General features: G+C 33.7%; 1 protein-coding gene across 6 annotated transcripts in view; it reads right to left on the bottom strand.

The window, feature by feature from the left end:
- Positions 1–351: 351 nt before the first annotated feature.
- Positions 352–23,897, bottom strand: part of FUT8 (fucosyltransferase 8) — a 97,975-nt gene continuing 74,429 nt past the window's right edge. For all 6 annotated transcript variants that reach the window (XM_053946277.1, XM_053946275.1, XM_053946279.1 and 3 more), the window contains 4 exons: positions 12,982–13,228; positions 11,673–11,849; positions 7,661–7,811; positions 352–3,938 (listed from right to left, as the gene is read on the bottom strand). In XM_053946277.1, the coding sequence (XP_053802252.1) occupies positions 3,621–3,938; positions 7,661–7,811; positions 11,673–11,849; positions 12,982–13,228 (893 nt within the window). In that variant the 3' untranslated portion in view covers positions 352–3,620. The remainder of the gene's footprint in view (positions 3,939–7,660; positions 7,812–11,672; positions 11,850–12,981; positions 13,229–23,897) is intronic.

The raw sequence follows: 23,897 nt of genomic DNA, 5'->3' as shown, positions 1-23,897 counted from the left end.
ATCATCCTTCCTGAACAAATCCATAGTACTCTTCAGTTCACATGGGCAGGATGTTGGCAGAGAAAGCTTGTAAATCCCACACATCTGACAGTAGGCTGGCCGGAAAATCAAGAACTGAAGTCGGTGGTACATCAGTGTCACAGAAGACCAGTTAACTGAATCCTTAAGAATAAATTTCTTAGCTTCCAAGCAACATGTAGAATATGTAGTTTCCAAAGATTACGTTTACCTGGCAAGTAAGTTTTTACAGGGAACGAGACAGTGATAATGTAAAATAGCAAAGAATGCAACAGTGCTGCTCATATTGGGTTTTATGTATGCAACATGCATACACACACACATGCACCAAAGTTTCTTAAAGAGAAAAATTTAATTAAACAGCAGTTGTTTAAGGGGGTATGAAGGCTTGTTGTTTTATGGATATCAGATAAGGTGGTTTGGTATGCGGCAAAAATTACAAGACTAGATTGCTGCAGTGCTACAAGGTAAACAGAAGAAACACAATGTATGCTTGCTTCCTCACAAGCGTTCTGGCTAGTAACTTAATGAGTTCATAGCCTTCAAAAGATTCAGCTTTCTCCCAGGTATTCAAGACAAATTTTTTATTTCCTATTATTTCACTTTTCTGTGAGCTACAATAAAAATCTGGGTGCCTTTTTTCCACATACTCATCAATCCTTCTATATTACCTGGACCCCACTGTACAGCGAGAATAAAGTCAGGAATATTCATTTTGTTTAATATAAAACAAAATCAGTTTTAATGTACCAATGTCCCAGGATTCCAAAATATAACTAATTAGTAGTCTTAAAAGAAACAAATCTCTAGAAACATGCATCCAGCAAGCAGGGTATTGCTAGATTTCTTCCTCTGAGAAGTACTGCACTTTGAGCACTAGAGGATCATATGACCCTGGGGAATAAGATCATAGCATCTACATTAGTACATTTCTGAATTATTAACAGTAATGCTATAATTTTGTATAATTTCATGATCATTTTCTCAAAGACGATGACCTAATAATTCATTAGGTACTCAGAATATGTAAGGAGGCATGTGTACCTTGTCAATGTTTTGTCAGATACAGTCTGCTGAGGAATTGCCACATTATATAAGTACAGCTTCTACAACATCAGCGTTTTCAGTTCTCTTATTACCACACCTGCTTTTGCTTTTGGGCTCATTTTAGCTATTCTGTTATTTATCTTCTTTCATTGTATTTTTAACTGAGTTACCTAACTACAGGAAAATTTTAGTATTAATTTGTTTATGAATACTATTTCTGAATCACACACTAAGAAATGAGCTAGAAATGATGGGCTCTGAAGCTGTAAGTAAATAGCTTAAAAATAAAAAAAATACAAAATCTATATAGCTATACCAATTAGCTAATGTAGTATTTGTGGAGACAAACTAGTTTTTCCTCCCCTCCAGAAAAAAAGCACTGACCTAATTGCTGAGGAAGAAATGTCCATGGGTTCATATTTTTTTCAAGTTGAAAAGGAAAGTAGCAGTAGCTTTATATGTACAGCAAAGTAAAAAAAAAAAAAAAAAAAAAAAAATTTAGCCTACATTTGTACCTCTGAAATACTGTATTTGCCTGAATTACTGGAAAATATACCAGCATCACTTAGACAGGAAACTTACATAGATCTGCTTCCTTAGCAAATCCAGAATACAGAAACACCAGTTGACTCAAGGCATCTTTTGTCACAAAAATTCATCTTTAGCATTTCCTGGCTGCTCTTACTAACTTTCCATTATCCTTCAATCAATCTTTAAATCTCATTTGGTATCTAAGTTCATTTTCACTGAAATGTCTATTTAGCAGTATGGCAAATGTATTTTTTTTCCCCCAGAGTTTTTCAACTTTGATTTTGTTGTTCTTTTTCAAGACGCAAAATAATTTTTCAGTTGTGGGACGTATTACCAGAGGGGATCTACAGGATCAGTCCTGAAAGAAATGTCAGAAAGTACTACTTTGTAATTCCTTCACATACCAATCCAGTTCCATCTCAGCACTATTTCAGCTGGAAGACTGCTGCTGAACTGCACATTGCCAGAGATTTCTTTTTAGTTTTCAGCCTAAAATTTATTCATGGTCAAGTGCATCCATTTGCTATGTAAACACTGTCCTTGGTCTATTCACAAATATAATTAAGCATATTTTTGCTTTGCTAAGGTCAACTAGCCATGCTGTTTTAACCTTTACTCATGTGGCATTTCCTCAGCCTCTGAACAGTAAACATTTTCTGCTCTCCAGTAATCCAAATTGGATTGCACTAAAAGCTATTAAAATGCTATTAAATATTCTTTTTATTTGGAAACAATCTCTTGTCATCTTACATATTATATGTATCTATATATACAACCATCAAATCTGTGAAATTATTTGTAAAATTATTTTATAAATTATCTCTTTTCTTAATGAGAGCTGACTGGCAAGAGATTTCAAAACACTAAGAATTACTAATAATCTTATGACATGCATAAAAGTTCATCCTTGTATATTTTCTTGTAACCTGCTATTTTTGGGTAAGCTGTTAGATTTTTTTAAAGGAGTCCAAACTGACAAGTTCTATAAATGGGATAACCTGAAATATCTCACTTAAAAGTAATTACATTCAATGCCAAAATGCTAAGTGGCCATCCATAATACCCTAAACTCTGAATTATTTTCAGAAGAGAAACAGAAAAGGTAAGAAAATAGTGTCAGAGTGTAAATGTAAGCAATTTTAGCCACTGAAATAATCCTGCTGTAACTGACTGTCCACAAAGCTGAGCAGCATTGTGCCCTACGCAACTGCTGTACTACACAAGTGTTTTAAAATTCAATGAAACTCCAGATAACTTTTCTTTCTTTTGTGGATTTTGTGTTGTTGGTTTTTTTTCAAAGGCAATGTCCTGAAATTAGCAGTACTAAAGAATCTGTCCATGGCATTGTTTACAAAAGCTCCTAAGAGACAGTGACTACTTGATTGTTCAATGTAACCTTTATTTTATTAATGATGAGAAGTAATCAATGGAATGCTAAAAAAAACCCCAAACTTGTAAAGAAATCTAGTCTGAAATCTGAATCTGTTGTTTGAAGCAAGTTCAGTGGTCACGGTAACACCAGATGAAAGTGGACTCTTGCCCATTGTGAAACAGGCATGGCTCTTCTAAAAAGGTCACAAACTTTTCAAATATAGGCACCATGTTTCAAATTTTGCACATACAAAATATGTTCATGTCACTCAAATTACACAATGTGGCAGTGTTATAAGTCTGAACATTATTGTCAATTAATGGTGGAGAAAAGAGCCCAAAGCTCACGTAAGACTAATGACCGAGACAACTCCTGGAAAGAGACAAGAAGTATAAAACAACAGTTTTCCTGTTGTACGTGGGTTTGTGTGTGCATGTGTGAGAGTGCATATAACAAAAATCTTTAAAAGTAAGTTCAGACAATAGCCCATCCACTTGTTCTCAGCTTCTTCTCCAGTTTCATTGCAAAGGCTTTGATTTTAACCGCATGATAAAATTCGAATCCCATAGAAACAAATAGTGTGTTGTTGACTGGTTTGAACCAATCAATACTGAGTTTTTTTATAATAACTGCTGAATGTCGTCCTTTTAATCTATTTGTCAGCCTCTGGGTATGTAGGATACTTGACTGTCTCAATTTTCTCCTTAACTTTATAGGATGGGTACAGGCCTGTTCTTCCTAATTTCCTATTGATGCCTTTTGAATAACCATCCCAGTGGTTTCCAGCTACTCCAATTATATCTCCAGGTTCCATAGGAATTTCATCAGCAGTTCGTGGATGATGAGCATAAATAGCAATCTGGTTGTGAGCATTCTGTCCCCCAAAGTAGTAGATATCATCCAAAGAATGGAAATACGCTGAAGCATCTGGATGCAACGTCTGCATAATTTCATAGGCAACTCGACAAACCTTAGAAATAAAAACAGAAGTCATTAATATTGTGTGTGACAGAAATATACCACAGAAATCAACAACCAATGTATAGTAATATTTCCTAAGAATATCACAATCTGGAATGTCTGGGTTAAAAAAACAATTAATCAACCAACCAACCAAGACAGCCCCCAAAAAATAAGAAAACCAAGCAAAACCAAACAAAAAAACCCAACAGAATCCCTGCATATTTGCTACTAAAAAGCATGAAATTTTGCAGAATCTTAATTAGGCCTCTGGTGATCAGACTTAGTAAACAAACAAATAAATAGATAGATAAATAATTAGTATCATCTACTCTTCAGTTTAAAATGAAAACATCTATATGAACACTAGCAACTCTGCTTTTTAAAATTAATGATCTGTAGCCAATCAAACGTAAAGGCAAGTAAGTTTTATTTTTCTACTACTACCACTAAAAATTGTATTTTACTTCCCTTCGAACCTTTAGAATTTACATTTTCAAATTTATCCTGCAATAATGAGGCATTGCATTTACTTTTCTAAAGGAAGTTCAAATTTTCACAACCAGACAGTTCCGTAAGTCCGAGATTTTAAAATGCTCTTTTTACTAGAACAGTGATAGAATTGCTGGCAACTTAGAAGACAAATAATGAAACTGAATTCCATCAAGACAATAATTATGTCGGTGAGAAGAACGATGCATTTTTACTTGTCATTGTACCCCATTTTATGAAGAGAATTTTCTTAAGACTGAACACATGTTCCCACATCAGAATTATGTTGTATTTCTCAGAGTTGCCAGAAACAAAAAGCATACTGCTATATTAAAAAAAAGCTTTTTCAACAACTGGCTAGAAGGTTCTTCTCTGTCAGGTGTCTGACTTGGCTGCTGTGGGTTTTCTGATTTCTGACCTCCATTACTGTATCTTTCTCTAATTTTGCTTAAGTTTGATAAAGGCCAATTAACAATATAGCAGATTTCTTCAATAAGGAGAAGCATTTGAGCTTTTTCATAATTTTCAGTCTATGTTAGTATAGTAAAGCCTGATTTTACTTTTATTTTCTCCCTTTGAAGATACAGTGAATAGAACTTTGATCAGCCATACGAGACATATTTGTACTTTCATAGCTCCTTTGAGAGAGGCATTTGCTTTAAAAATGTAATAGATTTCCTTTTATCCCTCTGCATCTGAACTTTAAAATAACTTTTCCGAAGTACCTTTCAGACGATCAGGCTGAAGTTAATTATATCAAAGTACCTGTTACACACCATAATATAGAAACAAGTTTGATTACCCATATATTTGAAAAAGGCTATTTATTTTATAGCTTCTGTGACTGTTTTTGTTTTGTTCTCTGCATGTGTATGTACCCCAGGAAGCAGACATACACAATATGCACGATAAAGATTTTAAATGTTTTCAGTAGAAATGCTTTAAGCAAGTGTGCCCTGTATATCTGACACAAAACATTTAACATCTCCTCTCAGCAATTGTTTTCTGTGTAGCACCAAACCTGGGTGACTAAACTGCAAACTGTTGAGGACAGCAGGCAAAACATCCACATGCAGAAGTATAGCTGAAGCCAGCCTCCCATTTTTTTATTCACAGATCCCATTTTCTGCAGCCTGTATACTTACCTGTACAATGAAAAATACAAAGACTAATAAATTCTGAAAGGAAATGAAGTTATGTCAGTCAGAGGGAGCTATGACTTCATCTAAATGAAGAATGAAGAGACAAAAACTATCTTTGTTCTAACGTGTAATCTTAATTCTCCTATTGTGTTATGATTTGTGTAACTCCTATGTGGTTTTTCTATAAAATTAAATTAATCTATTCAATTAATGTGATGTTGCTGAAATATAGTGCCAAGCTAGGTTGTTTCCCTTGACTCTCCATTTCATGATAGGACTAATTCCTTAACAACAGTATTTTAAGGAAATACCTATTCTTCAACTTCTACCAATGTTCTTTTAATTAATTAATTTTAGTTGATTAATTCCCAATTGATACAGGGGAATTCCTGATTCTATTCACATATAGTGTCATTTTCTCTTGATATCTCTGTAATGATGTTGAGAGTCTTTTTGGAAAAATTAAAAAAAAAAAAGTCAACATAGAATTGATTAATAAGAAAGTGCAAAACCACAATGGAAATAAATAAGAATACATTTTTAACCTCATTTTTTCTTCACACCTATTGGACAAAAGATGGTCATTAACTGCTTTATTTTGCTTACCAAAGTATCAAATAAGTAAGTTTATTTAATTGGTGAAAGGACAGGGATAGCAATTCAAATGTTAGAGATAAGAGAATCAAATTTAAAACCCCTTGAAAGGAAACTTTAAGAATAGTGGGAAAACTTGCAACAGATCTTAGAAAAGCCCAATATATTAAGATTCTGTAGAGATCCACAATGTTGTATGCCCAGCAAAACTGGTATTAAATTATTTTTGAGGAGTTTGAATAATTACAGCACAATAAATTTCCTAGAATAAATTAACTGGACCAAATTCATAGTCCAGCTATTGACAGTAACACTCTAATACTGGATCTCCTATACTTTAGTAGAATTTTCTGCAACTCTGGAAAACCAAATATGTTATCCAATAAGCAAGTCTACTGTCAAATGCATGGTGAAAGAGAATGAGAGTTGAGCTCAGACACCGTGTACCTCAAAGAGGGTTGTGTCAGGTGTTCTCCAGAGGTCCTCATCAACCTGTATCACCTTACTGTGTGGATGTATTTTAAACACATATTCTTCAACACTTAAAATTCAATTACAACGTATTCTGGCCAAGCTATTTGCAGCTATATTTAAACTATGTTTATACCCAGAGTTTTAGTTAAAGCAAACATTTATCACTTTTAACACAGCTATCGGAATATAACAATAGCAGAAAATGTTACAGATTTTTCATTAAGTCTTTATCCAAGATTATATAATTCTTCCCTCAGACTATGAGCTGTCTCTACACCAATGCACATGTGGCATTTAAGACATAGAGCCGTGGGTTTTGTTTCTTTCTCTGTGATATGCATTCAGTGGATGTGCTTCAGCTAAATCAAACATTATTATTAAAGTGGATGGCTCCTCACAGCTATTCTTAGTGAGGATTTTTACTTTGAATTTTACTCAGGTCTTTGGTCTGAAAGAGCCTGTATTAATAAACTTCTAAATATGCTATAAAATGTCATTCTCTCTTACAGGATCTGGTGAATGGTAGATAAAGTGTATGCACAAGCATGATTGAGGGATAAGAGGGTTTTCTGTACTTTTTGTAATTTTGCTGTCTTCTGGCTATGGCAATTTTATTTAACAATTCTGTCTGTCAAGGTCAATATATCACTGTATAAGAGCTATTAATATTGCACTTGTTCTCTATTTGTCATTACAGTACAGTAGAACATTTACATTAGATGCTGTGGAAAACATTTAGTTTTTAAGTGAATTTTAACTTTTGAGTTTTGTGTCCACTTCCATCTAACAGTACAATCACATGTGATTGTGTCACTGAAGAGAATAATGACAACAGCAAGTAAAAAACATTCAATCTGATAGAAGCCACCTCTTGCCATATGTGAATTAGATGGATCAGCACATTAGCCACAAAAGACTGCTTGGTGACTTTTTGCTGTGCTTTTTATCTTAAAACAAATTTTTATAAACAGAAGCATGAAGATTTAGAACTGGTACATATAATCAACATTGTCTCTGCATTACACATTACCTGGGATGAAAATGTACAGACCAGGAAGTCTGCCTGAGACAAAAAGTGAATATCCAAAATGACACCTCTTAGGGAGTTTTCAGTGTATCGGTTATGGAGTCCTGCTGACCAGGATATGGAGTTATCACTGATAAATTCGTAATTTGGATACCTGTGAAAATACAATACACAGTTAATAGCATTGTTCTGTTTATTTTTTTTAAGAAGCATGACCTCTGCTGAAAGATAGGGTTGTTAATTCATTTTAAGTGAGTCTCTGCTTTACAGGAAATTAATTACAATTTTGCTGAACCCTCTAGAATGTCACTGCTGCCTCCAAGCATGCCGTCTCTTCATCTAGAAAAAATAATTAATAAAAAGATCCTGTATGTCTGTCAGTTACATAACAAAGTAGAAGTGAAAAACATATCAGGAAGTATATACCACATTCTGCAAATGATGCTGATTTTAGATGAAATATACTCAGACCACTAAGTTTTCTCTACTGCTAAATAGGATATGGGATTCTGACTTTATTAGGCTACACTTACTGCCATACCATTAGATACTGATTGGGACACTGCAAAAAAAACCAGTCACCTCTGAAAGGGACATATTAAATAAATGCATGCAAACTAAGGAAAAGAATAAAAAAAGTCTTTCACGGTTCTTAAGGCCATATGGAGAACAAATTTTGCAACTCACTGGTCAAAAGGAAATAGATATAAAATTCCATGGCAATACACTTTTCTTGACTTATTACAAAAAAAAATTAGTACTACTGTAAGTCAAAATATTTTTTGAAATATGAAAACTTAGTTTATATCATATTAAAATATTTTCTCATGTAACAATAACTTAAAGTATTTTTAAATCCTTAATTTTTTTTCGCTCTTATGAGGAAGGGAAAACAAGAAATCAAAAGAAGGTGGAGAAGAGACAAAGAGAGAGTTAAATCTTTCCTTCCTGCACCTAACAGCCTCAGAGAAGGATACAAATCAAGCACAGTTATGAGACTGTTTCAAGTTTCCATTGGTTTCAGAAGCTGATCAACTCATTGTGTAACTACAGCTTATCAACTGCAAGTGCAAATCAAGGTGAGTCCCAGGCTCCTGTTCTCAATTGCTAGGCCTGTGGAAGTGTGCAGAACAGGCACTGAAAATTTTCTTCCCTCTGAAAGAAGATTGTGAGTATATGTGTAAACAGATTGAGTAAGAAATAATGTGTTTTCTCAGGTCTTGCTCTAAAAAAAGTTGGAAAATATATGAGCTGTTCATCAGAGTCTAGTACTTTGAAGCAGTGCTGAATTCTATATATCAGGCGTACTATGACTTGGGGGGGTGGGGAGGGTTAGCCAAACTGCAGATAGCAGAAAGGGAGAAAAGACTTCCACCTGCTATTGTGGAAGTAAATAAACAGTAATAAAAGGAGAAAAAAAGAAAATACAGATGACTTTACAGGAAAACATTCTATAAGGAAGAATATGATTTGTTGTTTGTGCTCATGTACAAAAGAACAACACCTAAATAGGTTCATATACAAACCAGAAATATATTAAATATGGTCTTTTTAAGAATTTATGTATATATCATCTGTAGTGTTTTGAATACCTTAAGGAGTGAAGATACTGTAAGTAGTATTATGGACTAAAAATACATGTACTAGACATTAAAAAATTTGCATGTGAAAATGATTAAATCAGCCAAAGAAAAAGCAATTTACACCATCCCTAACACATCACTTATCCAAGATAAATACCATGACTTCTGCTTACCAGAAGCTGTCAAATGCTTTAATCCCCTGATCATTACAGTTGTTGAAGTCTCAACCCTGCTACTCTCTACTAAAATTGTTCTACATGATCCTAATTCTGAAAATATATCACTTCTTTCCTTCTTCTGGAAATAGAACACAAACACAGTACAAACTGGTGGTAGTGACTGCACTATCTTTACTACTGTGCTTGCAATTGGTAGACATCTGACTGCAAGGGAAGTTTCTGAAACTCAAGTCAAAACATTTCTGTTTTCATGACTATGATTAGTTTAAATAGTTCTCTTGCTAGAAACAACATGCCTATTCATGTGAATGTTGGCTAAATTTTCTTTACTTAAATGCCAATGCTGTTTGACAGCCAGTCACTCTCTTGTGGAGAGATACAGTACCTAGGACTTACTAATATTGTTGCACCAAATAATGAATGCAACATAAGCTACTGCAATGTGACAGCTGCTTCTACAAAGCTTGGTAGTTCAATGTGACTAGAACGTTTCTGTCAGAAGTGTAAACCAATTTATAGTTGATTTCACAAGAAGAGAAAGAAAAGCTTCTTTGCTGCCAAAACATGACCTTAACCTGCCCTCAGATGCTATTAAATGCCCAAACATCAAATTGCATCCTGCCTTCTGTGAAATCACAGGAAGTTTCAAATGCCTTCTACTCAAGGCATCTGAAGCTGCAAGCAACAGTAGGGTGCAAGCAACATAGGAAATTATGTTTTAGAGTAAGGTGTGACCTGAAAACCCAGCAATAACACATAAAAAATTCTTCAATTCTTATGAATTCTATGCCTTTTATGAAGAAAACATAAAATTAATGCTGTATGATTGAGCTGTATCTTACCATATTAAAGTAAAATTGTCATTTGGAATGGACTTGAGCTCTAATTCTTAATAAAATTCAGTATTGTTTTACTGAATAAGTTACAATTAGTTTTTGTTGCTATTAAAAACTTGAGATGATATGTTTACACAGGTAGAACATCTCATTACTATTCACAAAGAATGCTAAGGTTTGAAAGTTAAACAAAAATAAATAAAAATGCATAACTAAGATTGTTACATCAGTATTGAATTCTGTTATGCTACAAACAGTTCTTAAAGTTATTTAGAACAATATGATGAATTAAATATTATAACCTCAACTTTGTATTACTTGTCTTTTCATTGTTTAGATTTGCACTTTAAATGCTGTAATTGTTTCTGCTATTGTTCATGCCTTTACACATACAAAAAAGGATTAGGTTGCCATCATCTGGAGTTGAGTATGTTCATTTAGTTTTCACAAAACACCATAATTTTAAACAATTTTATAAATATGAAAGAAAACCAAAAACAGCACAGTTGAAATAGACAGGTTTTCAATGCTGTAGAAAATTCTTCTACTACAAAATAACATTTTCTGCTTACCTTGCATATGCCAAAGGAAATCTGTTATGCAGTATGTTATGTTACATATTTTTCTGAGAATGTCACCAAGAAAAGAACAGTTCAAAATTTTGCCACTACTGTGTTGCCTTGATTTTAGAAAGTAGTAATCAATTAATTAGAAGTATTAATTTACAAGGAAATACAGGCCATCTAGGAGTAAATGAATATTTGCTGTGTATCCACATTCTAGAGTGCTAGAAGAAGATACAGAATAAAAAAAAGGGACAAAGACATTGTAAGAAGTTGAGAATTCCTATATTTAAGGACAAAATTATTCAACATGTAGGATGAAAGTCTTCTATGTTATCACTATAGAAGTCCTTCTGAAAGAGGGAAGAGCTGCATCATAAGCTTTTCAAGCCACTTACAAAAATTCCTCTGGCAACTGCTCACATTTTTTTGACAGGTTTAATATACTTCTTAATATATTGACCAGGTTTTACAATATTTCTAAGTAGTTTATTTTTAATATATATGTTCAATAATAAATGTTGTGTGCTTTTTATTTAAATTTATATTGTTTAAATGTATATTATTTTTATTTACCTCCCTTCTGCAGTATTGATTTGTTTGTACATAGTCACAAGTATCTTGCTCAACTCTTCCAGATTTTTAACATTAAGGTTTGAAAAGCATACTTGGGAGAAAAAAAATCACAAAAAAGCATATCTGAGAGAAAAATCAAAATCATTGGAAAATTAAATGCAGTCTTAACTGAATAAAGGATTTTAAAAAAATTATACTAAACTTGTGGTGGACAATAGTCAGAAATTGTAAAGCCCACCAGAAGGAAGGAACTGCAATATAAACATAATTCATCTTACTTGGATTTTGCCTCTTGCAACAAGGAAGGGTCATCTGTAGCCAAATAGACTCTTTTTTTATCAACATGCATCCTGCGAGCAAGAAGCTCAAAGCGCTCTTCCACATGTACCATGTACTCTTCAATGGGGTGAAATGCTGCCTCGGTCCCTACTTTGTCTGTCCTTCGGACGTGAACACTGGAAAAAGGGAAAAACCAGGAATTACCTTAATAAATACTACACATACTTCAGTAAATGGAATTTTAGATTGAATAAATACATAAAATAATGAGGGATTAAAACTCATCCATGTCCATCATGACACACTGACAATATGAAGTCAGTCTGTTCTCAAAAGCAATATAATATTCTGACAAGGAAGGCAAAGGGCAACTGAAAGAAATGAATGAATTATAGTATATAAGGTGGCATTCCTTTTGTGCACAAAGTTATCTACTGTAGATAGATAATGCTTGATCAATACAGGTCAAAAGGAAAATAGGAATATTTGCATCATATAATGCATAGTTTGGATTAAGGTGCATTTTTTTGACCTCCTTGAAACGTAACAAATCTCCAGACACAGCAGCTGGTGAAGTGCCCTACTGCCTCAAGGTCAAAAGCTAACTAACATTCGGACTACTGTGTACCCCTAGAAAAAGAAAGTTTAAGGACTGAAGGAAATTCTGGCAAAGGAAGAAGACTCTAGCACAGCAGCAGCAACATTTTTCAGACTAGATGATGGAAAAACCTTTCCCCCACAAGCTGCTTTTTATTGCTTTTCTTCCTTCTCCCCATATTCCCCCACAAAGACCTTTCCAATTCATCATTATAGCTGAGAAACAGCAACTGCAAACACACCAGCAGGGAAGGGAAAGGCACAGAGCATGTTCATACGTAGCCAGTGATAAAATTAGTTGTGAATTGTGGCATGTAAATTATAGGCTTAGCGTTTTTTCCTCAAATGTAAAAGCTATAGGCACTGGAAAGAAGACACAGACAGTAAAGTGCCTGGAATACAAGCTGAAAGGCAATTACATTGATGAAATTCAGTATTACCAGATGTGGAAGGACATGTTAAAAAACCTTATATTGAGCTGCCTTTTATATATCTGTCCAACTGCAGGTAGACAAGTGTGCTGAAGAAGTACTTGTAATCAACTTGTATTATGCACAGTTAAAAAATAAGAGCTTCATCTAGAAATCACCCTCTCTCCCCACAAAATACTTTGAGACTCTGATTATCATCATAAAATTATTTTTCCTGAACACAAATCACTACATACACATATTAAAGCACAGACAGTTTAAAAGAAAACTAAATACCCACCCGATCACTGGATGTTTGAAACCAAGTTTCCTTGTGGCTTCCTCTATTTCTTTTTCCAGCCAAGGCTGTGGACGAATCAAGTATTTCACAAACTGTGAGACCCACCACACTGCAGGATCCCCATGTACACGAATTAGTCTATCAGCCAAGTCTTCAGGGACAGCCAAGGGCAAATAGGGTGGCCGTGGGTGTAAGCTGTCAACAATGGGAAGTTCCACCACCTGAACATCCTTATCATTAGCTTCACCTGTTTTAAAATACATACTAGGATGAGTCAAGTAGTTTACTTTATTAATAAGCTTTACCATTGGCAAATAATATCCCAAACATATCAATTCACCTGTATCTTCAATTTCAAAAAGACTACCTAACTCTTGCTCTACTTTTTAAAAACAGCATTAACAAATCTAATAAAAACCATAATTTTAGACTAGATTTATATACGAGCTGTACCTAACAATGACCTCAGGTAGAACAAAATTGAAGGTTCTTGAATTCTTAGCAGCTGGTAGTTAATAAAATATAAAATGTGTTCCTCCTTATATATTGATACCTTCTTATATAGAACTATACCATTACTGTGTGCGAAGGTTTATCTGGTTATCTAAAATGTCTAAAATTCAGTTTCCTATCAAAGAATTAAAATTAAACCAGTATTTTAAGGCAAGGGAAATTGTTAAAAATATAACTACAGCTCTGCTACTATTTTGACCACCTTTTATTGCAGTAAATTTCAGACATCATTATAATCACTAAATTAGCTATTCTGTTGTTAGAAAAGGAGAAAGACAATTCCTCTCTTCAAGAACTTAAACTATGAAGTAGTAAATTAAATAGACCACAGAAAATGCAAGCACTGTATAAGCATGCGATGTACATAGAGGTAAGAATTTATTGTTTTAAATATTAACTACAGTAGAATATACAGATAGTTTAGATGGGATTTTAATTCAAGGCTTAATAGCCACCAAACATATTTTAAGAGTTTTTAAAAATTACAAAAACACAACAGTCTACATAACTGATAATTCAAAGCTACATTCATATACTGAAATAAATTATAATACATGACAACACAAAAAAAAAAGCATTTCATTTTTAAAGCATTGAACATTTCAGCTACTATTTCTAGTGTGCCCATTTCCTCACATATAATATTTCCATTGTCTGCAGTATTTACTGGCAAAGATGGTTAGTTCTCCCTTTAGTGCCACCAGCCAGGAAAAAAAACTGCTTTAAATATAAGCAAATCAAATACATATAACTGTTGATGACCAAGTAAATCTTAATGCTGAAAAAAATCAATTCAAGGAAGGAATGAGTTCAAGAGTTTAAGAACAGTTAAAGATCCCAAAGATCTGGCAAGACTAGTCAAAATTCTGCAGTAACTCTCTGACATACGGTTATTTAAATAAGGAATGTTTGTTATGCTCAGGTACATTTCAATTCATTTTTACCAGATTTGGAAATCTATCTTCCAAGACGTATCTAGATGTCAGTATTTCATCACTGCACTGTATACCAACACTGTAAGGGATTCTTTAGAAGAATTTCCTATACTACAGATATGGATGATTCTTTTTAATTCAAGAAGCCAGTTCATTTTTTTTACCATCTATTAAATCACACTCACAGGAAAAGATTTAATAAAAGTTCGTAAATTCAGCAAAAATATTGAGCATTTAAATCTTCTTATAATTTAATGGATAGTACTTTATTAGTACAACTTCATAAAGCTGCAATAAAGAAAAGCAGCATGAAGCCAGGGAAGTGCTAAATCTGGTGCAGATGTGAAGTATCAGGCAAAAGTTTAGACAACAAATGTTTAGCTTGGGAATGGTATGAAAGAGTGCTTGAGGTTCCATTACCTTTTTCCCCTCAACTGATAATGGGAGAAGAAACAGGGTGGCAAATAAAACACAGCAGTCTTAGCCAAGAGAAGACAGAAAATACTTCAGTCCTAAATTAGAGAAGGAAATCTGCAAACCTTTTGAGGAAAAAAAGCAGGTGATGCAATTTTGCATATAAAAGGTAGATTTTTATTAAGTACAGCATCACTGACAAGCTTTAAAACTTTGTGACTGAATAAATTTGTTGGTCTGTAAATAGTCATTTGTAAAGTCTTACTATTGATAAAGCTGATTGAGCAATCTGACCTACTATTTGACATTCCTATCCTGAAAAGCACTCAATACATTGTTCCATCCTATTTAAAGGATAGGTATGCTTTTAAAAATTTCCATAGGCTGTCTTAAGGTTTTGAAGAAAATGAGATTGGCCAGAAATAACTACGAAAACTCTCAGCATATATAGCAAACTATATTAAAGTATACCAAAATCACAGAATATCAAAGAAGATTGTGAAAAATAATCAGATTTCAGCTTTCAACTCTATGTGTTAAGTTGTTTGAATAGTAATGAAGTTGCAAATGTATTTCATTAAAGAAAAACAATTTGATTGCTTAAAATTAACTACTAGGTTGAGTGTTGTCTTTAAAAAAATTACTAATCAAATCATAAATTTGGTCATGGCTATTTCAATGATGTTGTAGTGTGTTAATTGCTTACAACCAATTACCATCTGATGTATATGTGTAGATATGTGTACAATTCCAGAAAACCTTATGGCAACTCTCTATATTGTATTACCTATATCATCATATCTGAATGAAGGAAAAACTCCCTATTAGTTGTCACTCACTTTTAAAATTTAAAGATAGTAGATGCAGTGAAAGGAAAACTTCAGTAACTGTTTGCTTTTGCAGTGGATAAAACCAGTGTAGAGTAACTCTTTAGTAACCCTGAAGGAGTAAACAACAGCCAACAACAGCCATACAGGCTGCAGCAGCCATACAGGCAAGAGACAGCATTCTTACCCTACTGATCACTTTTTTTTTTTTTTCCAGTATTTGTGAAAAGATTCCTAATAGGCAATGAGCTTGTTCTATTTTCAACAGGCATAGTTTAAAAAACTGGTACCCTTCTTTGGACAGCAGGATATTGTTTTATTCTACTCAGAAATAAGCTGCAATCAAAATCAATGATACAGGAGATAACCAAAACTCAGATCAACAGACAAGCAGATACATTAGGAAACAGTAAGTCACATCACTGATTCATATGAATTTTCAACTGAAGATAATGAAACCAAGTTAAAAATACAGAATTAATATTTAATCCACACTTCAGTTGTTAGCTACATTTTCTCTAATTTGTAAAATGTTTGAGTTTTTTCCTACTTCACGGACGTATTTTGTTAAGTAACAGATAAGCCATAAAAGGTAATAATCCATACTAATGTTTGCATATTTTTCTCATGTTGGTAGTTTAAATCACAGCATCATCATGTCAATCAGGTCCAATTCCCTGCTCAGTGGTGGTACAATTTTGATATTTGATACAGAATCATAGAATTATTTAGGTTGAGAGATACCTCTAGAGTTGTTATACATAACTTACATGCAGCAATATTTCCAAGTTACTTCTTCTGATGTGATTTATTTTACTTTTACAGTTGTCAAAATTTTTCACTATAACTCTGTTTACAGCTTAACTTTTATATGACTCCAGGTGCTATTTTTCACTTTGGAATGGCCTAAATAATTGTCTTCCAGAGTTCTGCAACTTAATCCTGTTTTGGATTTTACTTCACTGAGTAACCAAAGACTGAGTATTTTTTCAAGAGTCATAAAATACTGCAATATTGAAAACACTCACTCTTATCATAACAATGTACCCAGGAGGAAAGTCCTGGACTGAAACTGATTTTAATTCAGATTACCTATGCCAGTTGTACCATCTAGTTCTTATTTATTACCAATTTTTGGATACGCTCATCACTAATACACGGGTAACACAGTTTCAATTTCCACCAGACACACTGAATACTCTTTAAGTACTGAAATGAGCTCCATGTGTTATAAATAGCATAACTTTGCTTCGTTGCAGTATGCCAATGTGCCTTAATCACTTTATTCCCCTCAGGACTTGCATAATTTTTGCGATTTGGCATAACCTTATTGTCTGTCTACTTCTCAAACTTACACTAATTTAAAACCCATTTAAAAACTTTTGCTGTTTGCATCTTTCTTATCAACTTCTTTAGGAAGCCTGAAAAATGTTGATTTGACTCACAAAGACCTTTGGAATTTTGTCATTTTAGGTAAGCTTACTGCCATCTGAACATTGGCTCATACGTGCACTTGGATGGGCATTTTCATTGAGTGTTGATTAATTTCTTACCTGAAAAGAGGATGATATTTTACCACACAATCGCTACTATTAGTTAATGTTAACTGAAAACCCGTTTGATCATTCACTCTCCTGATATTTCAAAATTCATCAGCCAATTTTAATTTTTTCAAGAAGTCCTTAAAAGTATGCCAAAGAACACCATGCTAAGGACATTCCTATCTTGTAACTGACAATTTCAATTTAATTTCAGTTTGTCTTGCTAGAAACACAACTGAATAAACTGATGTAAAAATGGAATAGCTTCCCTGCAATTCTGTTTCTATAATATACTTAATTAAGCTGATATCAACTTGCACAGACTTTTCACAGATCTTATTTAACCAAGCTCTACAGCACAAAGACTGACTGCCAGTTTGGAACCTTACCCAGGTGAACAACTCTAAATTCAACCACAGGAGATATGTCAGAGTGCTGGGAAGGCTGTTTGACTAGCACAGGATATGGTGAGAGAACTGTGCTGAACTCTCTCAAGGCTCCTCAATGTCCTGCTGGTTCCTGTTACGTATTGCAAAGGACAGCAACTTCAGGGTTCATCAATGATACTTCAGTGCTTTTCTTTTCAGACATAGTAAAAAATTATAACAATGCAAAGTTATGTCATGTTATGCTCTCCATGAATTGTCAACTAATTCAGAAGAAAGTAAAAGTATACTTTTATTTGTTTTGTCATGCAGACTATACCTCCTACAACTATCTTCTGGGCATTTGCAAACTTAAACAAAGTTACCCCACAAAAGCTTTATGCCATAGTTGAATTAAAAAATGGAATTGCCATGAGGTAAAAATAATATTTTTCTTTTAAACTAGTCAATGTAAAATACAACTCATATATCTAAATGGGTTTTTTTCTCTAAGCTTTTGCTTTGTACAGTTTTAATACAGAATTTTTTAACTTGGTTTTCTGAACTATTTCTCACTAGTGTTCCACATACTAAGTTTTTAATCATCCTTTATGTAATCAAGCCTTTTAAGGCAGACAAGTGTTGAATAAATTTGGTGCAATTCTGATCTAAAGAAACTGAATATAGTCCTTTTTTTCCCAAGTTTCACATGCCATATGGATAGTGTTGTCCCATTTGTCATCCCAAGGGGCTGAATCTTGATACCTTCAGGAGTGAATAAACCAAAATGCTTTCATACATGCCAACATGCCTTCTACTACTTTTCTCAGTCCAGCACTTCCAAGGTTTATTTTCTCTATTCTTTCTTCTCCTCTCTTGCACAACTCTTGCAACTACCCTCACATGTCTCTTACCTCTCTGGGTACTTGTTTGTGTGTTGAAAAGTGGCATCTGTGATCAATCACTGCCTCTCACTTCTTCACAGGCCTGAATGTTGACTTCAGGGAATCATTGCATGCATCCAGTCTACCTATTTTGAGGACTTTTGAGAGACCTTACCAAGACCAATTTATTTTAGTCAAATTTGGCCGAAATTCATCCAATATTCAGGATTTTAAGTTAGGCTTAAGAAGAAAAAAAGCATTTAGAACGGTAACGCATGATGAGAAAACCTTTGCTCTCACAAGAAACTTGTCTAAAATAAATCTGTAAAGATATCATTTTATCATCTCCCTCCTAAAAAGTAAAACTTTAATGATAGTCTTTTTTGCTCCTGCAAAAACTGTAACTCCCAGAGCTACTGAACTACCAACATGTCTTTGTAACACAAGTGACAGTCTTGCAATAATATTTATTTTCCCATGTTATTCCGGTTCTTGGATAATCCTACCTGTAATCAAAGCCATAGCACAAAGATGAACAGTGCTCTTACTGTCCTAACAAGTGATGAGATTCCAGTGAATGTTTTCCCTTTTGACCTGGAGGCTTCAACTGAGTGTAACAATTTCTGCATTTGCAATAGCTCTATCTTTTAAAAAACAAAAGCAAGGGTGCCTTTAGAGCCTCTGTTCCCCTTTTAGCAGCTCAGGTGAGCTGCATTATAATGTATTTCTGTTTCACTCTACTGAAAACTTCTCATCGCTTACCAGAAGCTTTATGTGGCAACTGTCACATCACTTTGAGAGAACATTAAAAAGTAAAGATTTTTCCCATCCTCAATTGTTTAGAGCGTGTCAGCAGGAAAGTTTACAGATGAAGAGATTGCACAAATGGACTTCACAGAACAGTCAGAAGACCATCAAACTAGGTAGAAATCAAGCAGCTTACTAGCAATTTATTTTTCCTTTTATCTTTATATATTCAAACTGCTTTTGAACAATGCCCCATTTCATCTAAAGAACCGATATGAAAGGGGTACCTGCCTAAAGAGGAGCTCCAATTCCCTGGCTGCCAGAAAACATCATGAAATGTTTTGCAAAGACAAATACACTTTTATAAATGCAAAGGGGTTTTGCCATGTTACCCAAGTCTAGTCATTCAAATAAACAGAATTGATGTTTTAAATGTAAGATCATACGTAAGGATAGCTGAAATAACTCAGGAACACATAAAAAGATCATTACAGCTATATTGATGAAAAACCAGTTTTGGATTTAATTTCAAACAATTGCATTGAAGCTTATTCTCTATTTCAGTCTAATGTTAATTATACAGATTTGAAAATAGTTCCAAATATTTGTTTTGAATGTTAGGTTATATTCTCTGGAATAGAAAATAGCTTATTTTTATAATAATCCTTCAACTGCTTCAGGGGTTTATCTCTTGCATGCATATGTTGACTGGACATACACTCAAGCCTGTAACAGGTATGTTATAAGCATGTAAAAAACAAGACAACATGCAGGCAAGTATTTCATATCTCATGACCTAGAAGTTTCCAACAGGTCATGACAATGGAGCTTAGTATTTGCAGCTGCCTGTCCAGGCATCTAATGGAGAAGCACTCCCAGTCTAGACAAGACATTTACTGTCTTTTTGAGATAGTCGTTTATAACTCCCAATCTTTTGTAGACAAAAGGACATTTTAGTTACCCATAAATAAAACAGGAGAGAATAAACCTTCTATGTTGTCTGAGATTCATAGCAGTGAGGTACACATCACCTTAACAATGCATCTGAAAGAAACAAGGATGCATTCCACTTCATATGGTCTACCAACATGAAAGGAGAAGATCAAGAGTGTAAGCCTGCAATAACGGAAAAGGATAGTTTTCTGATCTTCAGTCACAGGAGAAAATGTAATGGAAGTATTAAGAAAAAATCAAGAAAAATCACACAGAAATAAAGATGCTTTCTCCATAATTATTATAGCAATAAACTATTATTTATTTGCACATTATTAGAAACTTAAAACCACTATTTTATTTAAGGGTACTTTCAAAAAAAAAAAAAAAAAAAAAAAACAAACCTGTTTTGTTCAGGTTCATCACAGGATTTATGCAATATCAGATAAAGGAAAACATCTTCCAAAGATTTTTCTACAAAACTTTAGCAAACTTACATTCATGGATGTGCAGTGCCAAAAATAAGGTATTAAAGTAAGTATTTTTTTCTTTTAATATAAAATATTTATTGTTTCATTTGAAATGCTAAATTAAATTAAATGTTAAAATTAATGTGGGTCTTCAAATATGGGTAGGAGATCAGTGCAATAAAAGACTGATTTTCAAATAAATCAAATAAACATAAGAAATAAATCAGTGGGCTGAAGGCCTAAAGATTGAGAAAGAAAAATATAAAATGCAAGGAAGTATTTCTACCTTAAAAGTCTTTCACATGGTGAAAGTTATTTCACATGGTGGAAAACCTTTATTCAGAGCCATTTGCCTATAAGCAGATTTTCAATATGACATTCTAAATCTAGACAAGAGATATATCTTGAGAATTAGCTGACATTTTAAGGTTCTCTTTTAATTCATTACTCAAATGCAAAAAGACAAAAACCTTTCAGAACTTGGTGAAGTTACACTGAAACAAATGAAACGCCCAGCCTTGTGCTACTGTAAAGAAGTGAGAGTAGCTGCATGAAGAGAAAGAATGGCCACCATAATAACTGATATATTCCCAAGCCCCAGAGCCATAACCCATTGTGCTGGCAGTGCTCTGGGATGTCTCCCACCTGGAAATGGCAGTAGTCATTTTCAAGACAGAGGAAGGGTTTGGATGACTTGAATTCAACTCCACAGCTGTCAGCTCAGGTTACCCTTGTTTAAAGATTACTTAAAAATAGGTAATATTACTTAACTAGGACATTGAAATGACCAATGTAATACATTAAAAAGTTATTCAAAACCTGAATGCAGGTTATAATTCCCCCAAAACCTAACAATACTTCAGTCTGGATTGAAATTTATGCAGCCAAAGAACTCAGATTAACATTGCAAACTTTGCAGTTTGTTTGAGACCTAACATACTTAGTTTACCTCATGCCATCTCTTCATATAAAAAAAAAATATTTTTTTTTTCCATTTGAGTACAAAATACACTATTTTTCCCTACTGTGCATGCTGCGGTACAACTTTTCAAGTAAAAAGCTTTTTGAAAAAAGCTTTTCAAAATAAAAATCAAATAAACTCTAATATTAAGCCAATTTGTAGCTTTTTTTGCTTATTAAACAATCCTTAAAAGGGTAACAGTTAAGCAAAAACCTTTTTTCCAGTTTGTAATGGACATTTTGTTCACCAATCTGTAATTTTTCATCCATGATTTAATGCTCATGAGGAAAGTTTGCAATTAACCACTAACCTACAGGTACTAGTTTTGCTACTACATTGTGGGGGGTGGGGGGCAACATCAATCTGTTAGGAAAAAGGGAAGGTCGTGCTTCAAAGTGTAGTATTTCATATGAACAGCTTAAGATCTCTGATCAAATATGCAATTGATTATTCCTACCACTGAACAGAACAAGAGTCAAGAATCCTTTTCCCTGACTCCCTGCACTCTTTGGACTTTTAAGACTTCAGCTTTCCCTTATCAAGAAATGTAGGGAAAGAAGCCCCTGCTATTTGGAAAGTAATTATCTTCAGTCAGGACACATTTAGGTTACCTTCCTTCATTTCAACACAGTTAAAGAATTCTCATGGAACATGTTTGCTAATCTGCTTATGGTCCTGTCCATGCAAGGAACTATTATCAAACACTCAATTGCATTTTATACAGACATCAAATCTTAACCTAAATTAGCAATGACATACAGAGAACTAACTGTATACCCAATGTTTTTGCTTCTTGAACATTTTTTGATGGATAGCGCGATTATATACATCAACCTTTAAAGGCATACAGATATCCTTACTTCTTCTATCAGAAAATTTACTGGACAATAGCTGTATTTAAATTGAAGTATTTCCCATTTATCTTCCATCCTGTTAAAAGATGCCACTTACAAGCAAAACAACTTCCAAGAATACCATTCTTTTACCAAGAATAGATTTGATGTAATTCCTCATATAATTAGATGAGAACTGGTGGTACATTTAGGCCACATAAATGGCTTAATTAGGATAAACTTGGCTTGATTGATTAGAGCGTGAAAGAACACACAGATGTATTTTATTACAATCTCCTTAAAATACAAATTAATTTAGTTTAGTATGGCAGATTTGGGACTGCACAAGTGAACTTCATGACACAAATTGTAAAACAATATTAAAAGTATCACTACAAAACAAACAAATTAAAAAAAACCCATACCCACTCCAAAAAACCAAAGGCAAAAATTCTTCTGTGTTGAAAATCCCCAAAAGAAATAAAGCTAGCTCCAAGAAAAGACTGCATCTCCTGTAATTCCAGTGTCAGTTCATGCTTTTTTTTTTTTTTTTTTTGCTTTTCTGCTTCTGGACCAGTTTTCATAACAGGGGTCAACAGCAGCAGCAAGTTGTTGTCAAAAAGCAGATCTGATCTCTAATCAAAATAATCCAGCCACATCTTTGTCTAAAGTAGAAATATTTCACATATAGAAATACCTATAAAATGTGGCAGGACTTGCCACTTTAAAACTTGCTTTATTTTAGAACTGAATTATGGTTTTTAATCTCTGATTGTAAAGCAGACTTTTATGTCCTTGAATCAGTGTAGGTCTTTCTCAGAATCCTCTCATATTTATCAATATTCATTTTGAAGGGCAGATAACAGAAGTAGACAGTGTCCTGCAGCCTGTCTTTTCTCTGCACAGTGAAAATAATTTCTTGCTATTGTTCCATAACCCTCCACTTAAACATGAACAAGGATCACACTTAGCTCTTTTAGGCTACTGCATTGCTCTGAAAACTCAGACCTACTTCATTAGAATTCCAAGGTTATTTTAAAAGTTACCACTTCCTAAATATATTTCTGTGTTTACACAGACAAATGTCTTTACACAGAGTATCTTACAAGGCACCTTGAAGACAAAAAATCTACACAGTATCAGTAGCTTGATTTCAAGATTAACACAATTGAAAAAAAGGAAAATTCAGAGAGGTTGCTGTTCCACTCTGCTGTTCTCTCAAATCACCATTCTCCAGCTTGCTTCACAGAAACAGACCTTGTTTGAATGTAACTAATGAAAGTCACTGTATAAACACAATGTTAAAAATTAGAACTAGAAATTAATCCATTCTTTCTGCAAAATTTTATAAATAAGAGTGGGATGTGGGAGCAAAACATAATTCATAGAATTGTATGCAAGTTCAAGGAGTTTTTTTAGGCCAATATTAAATATGCAGCTGATTTCCATAAAAAAACTACTGTCAGGGAATATCGAGTTCATGGAGTGAAACT

This window comes from Vidua chalybeata, chromosome 6, assembly GCF_026979565.1.
Source record: "Vidua chalybeata isolate OUT-0048 chromosome 6, bVidCha1 merged haplotype, whole genome shotgun sequence".
Classification (NCBI taxonomy): domain Eukaryota; kingdom Metazoa; phylum Chordata; class Aves; order Passeriformes; family Viduidae; genus Vidua; species Vidua chalybeata.
The sequence above is the reverse complement of the archived record's forward strand: the minus strand, read 5'-3'. Positions and strand labels throughout refer to the sequence as shown.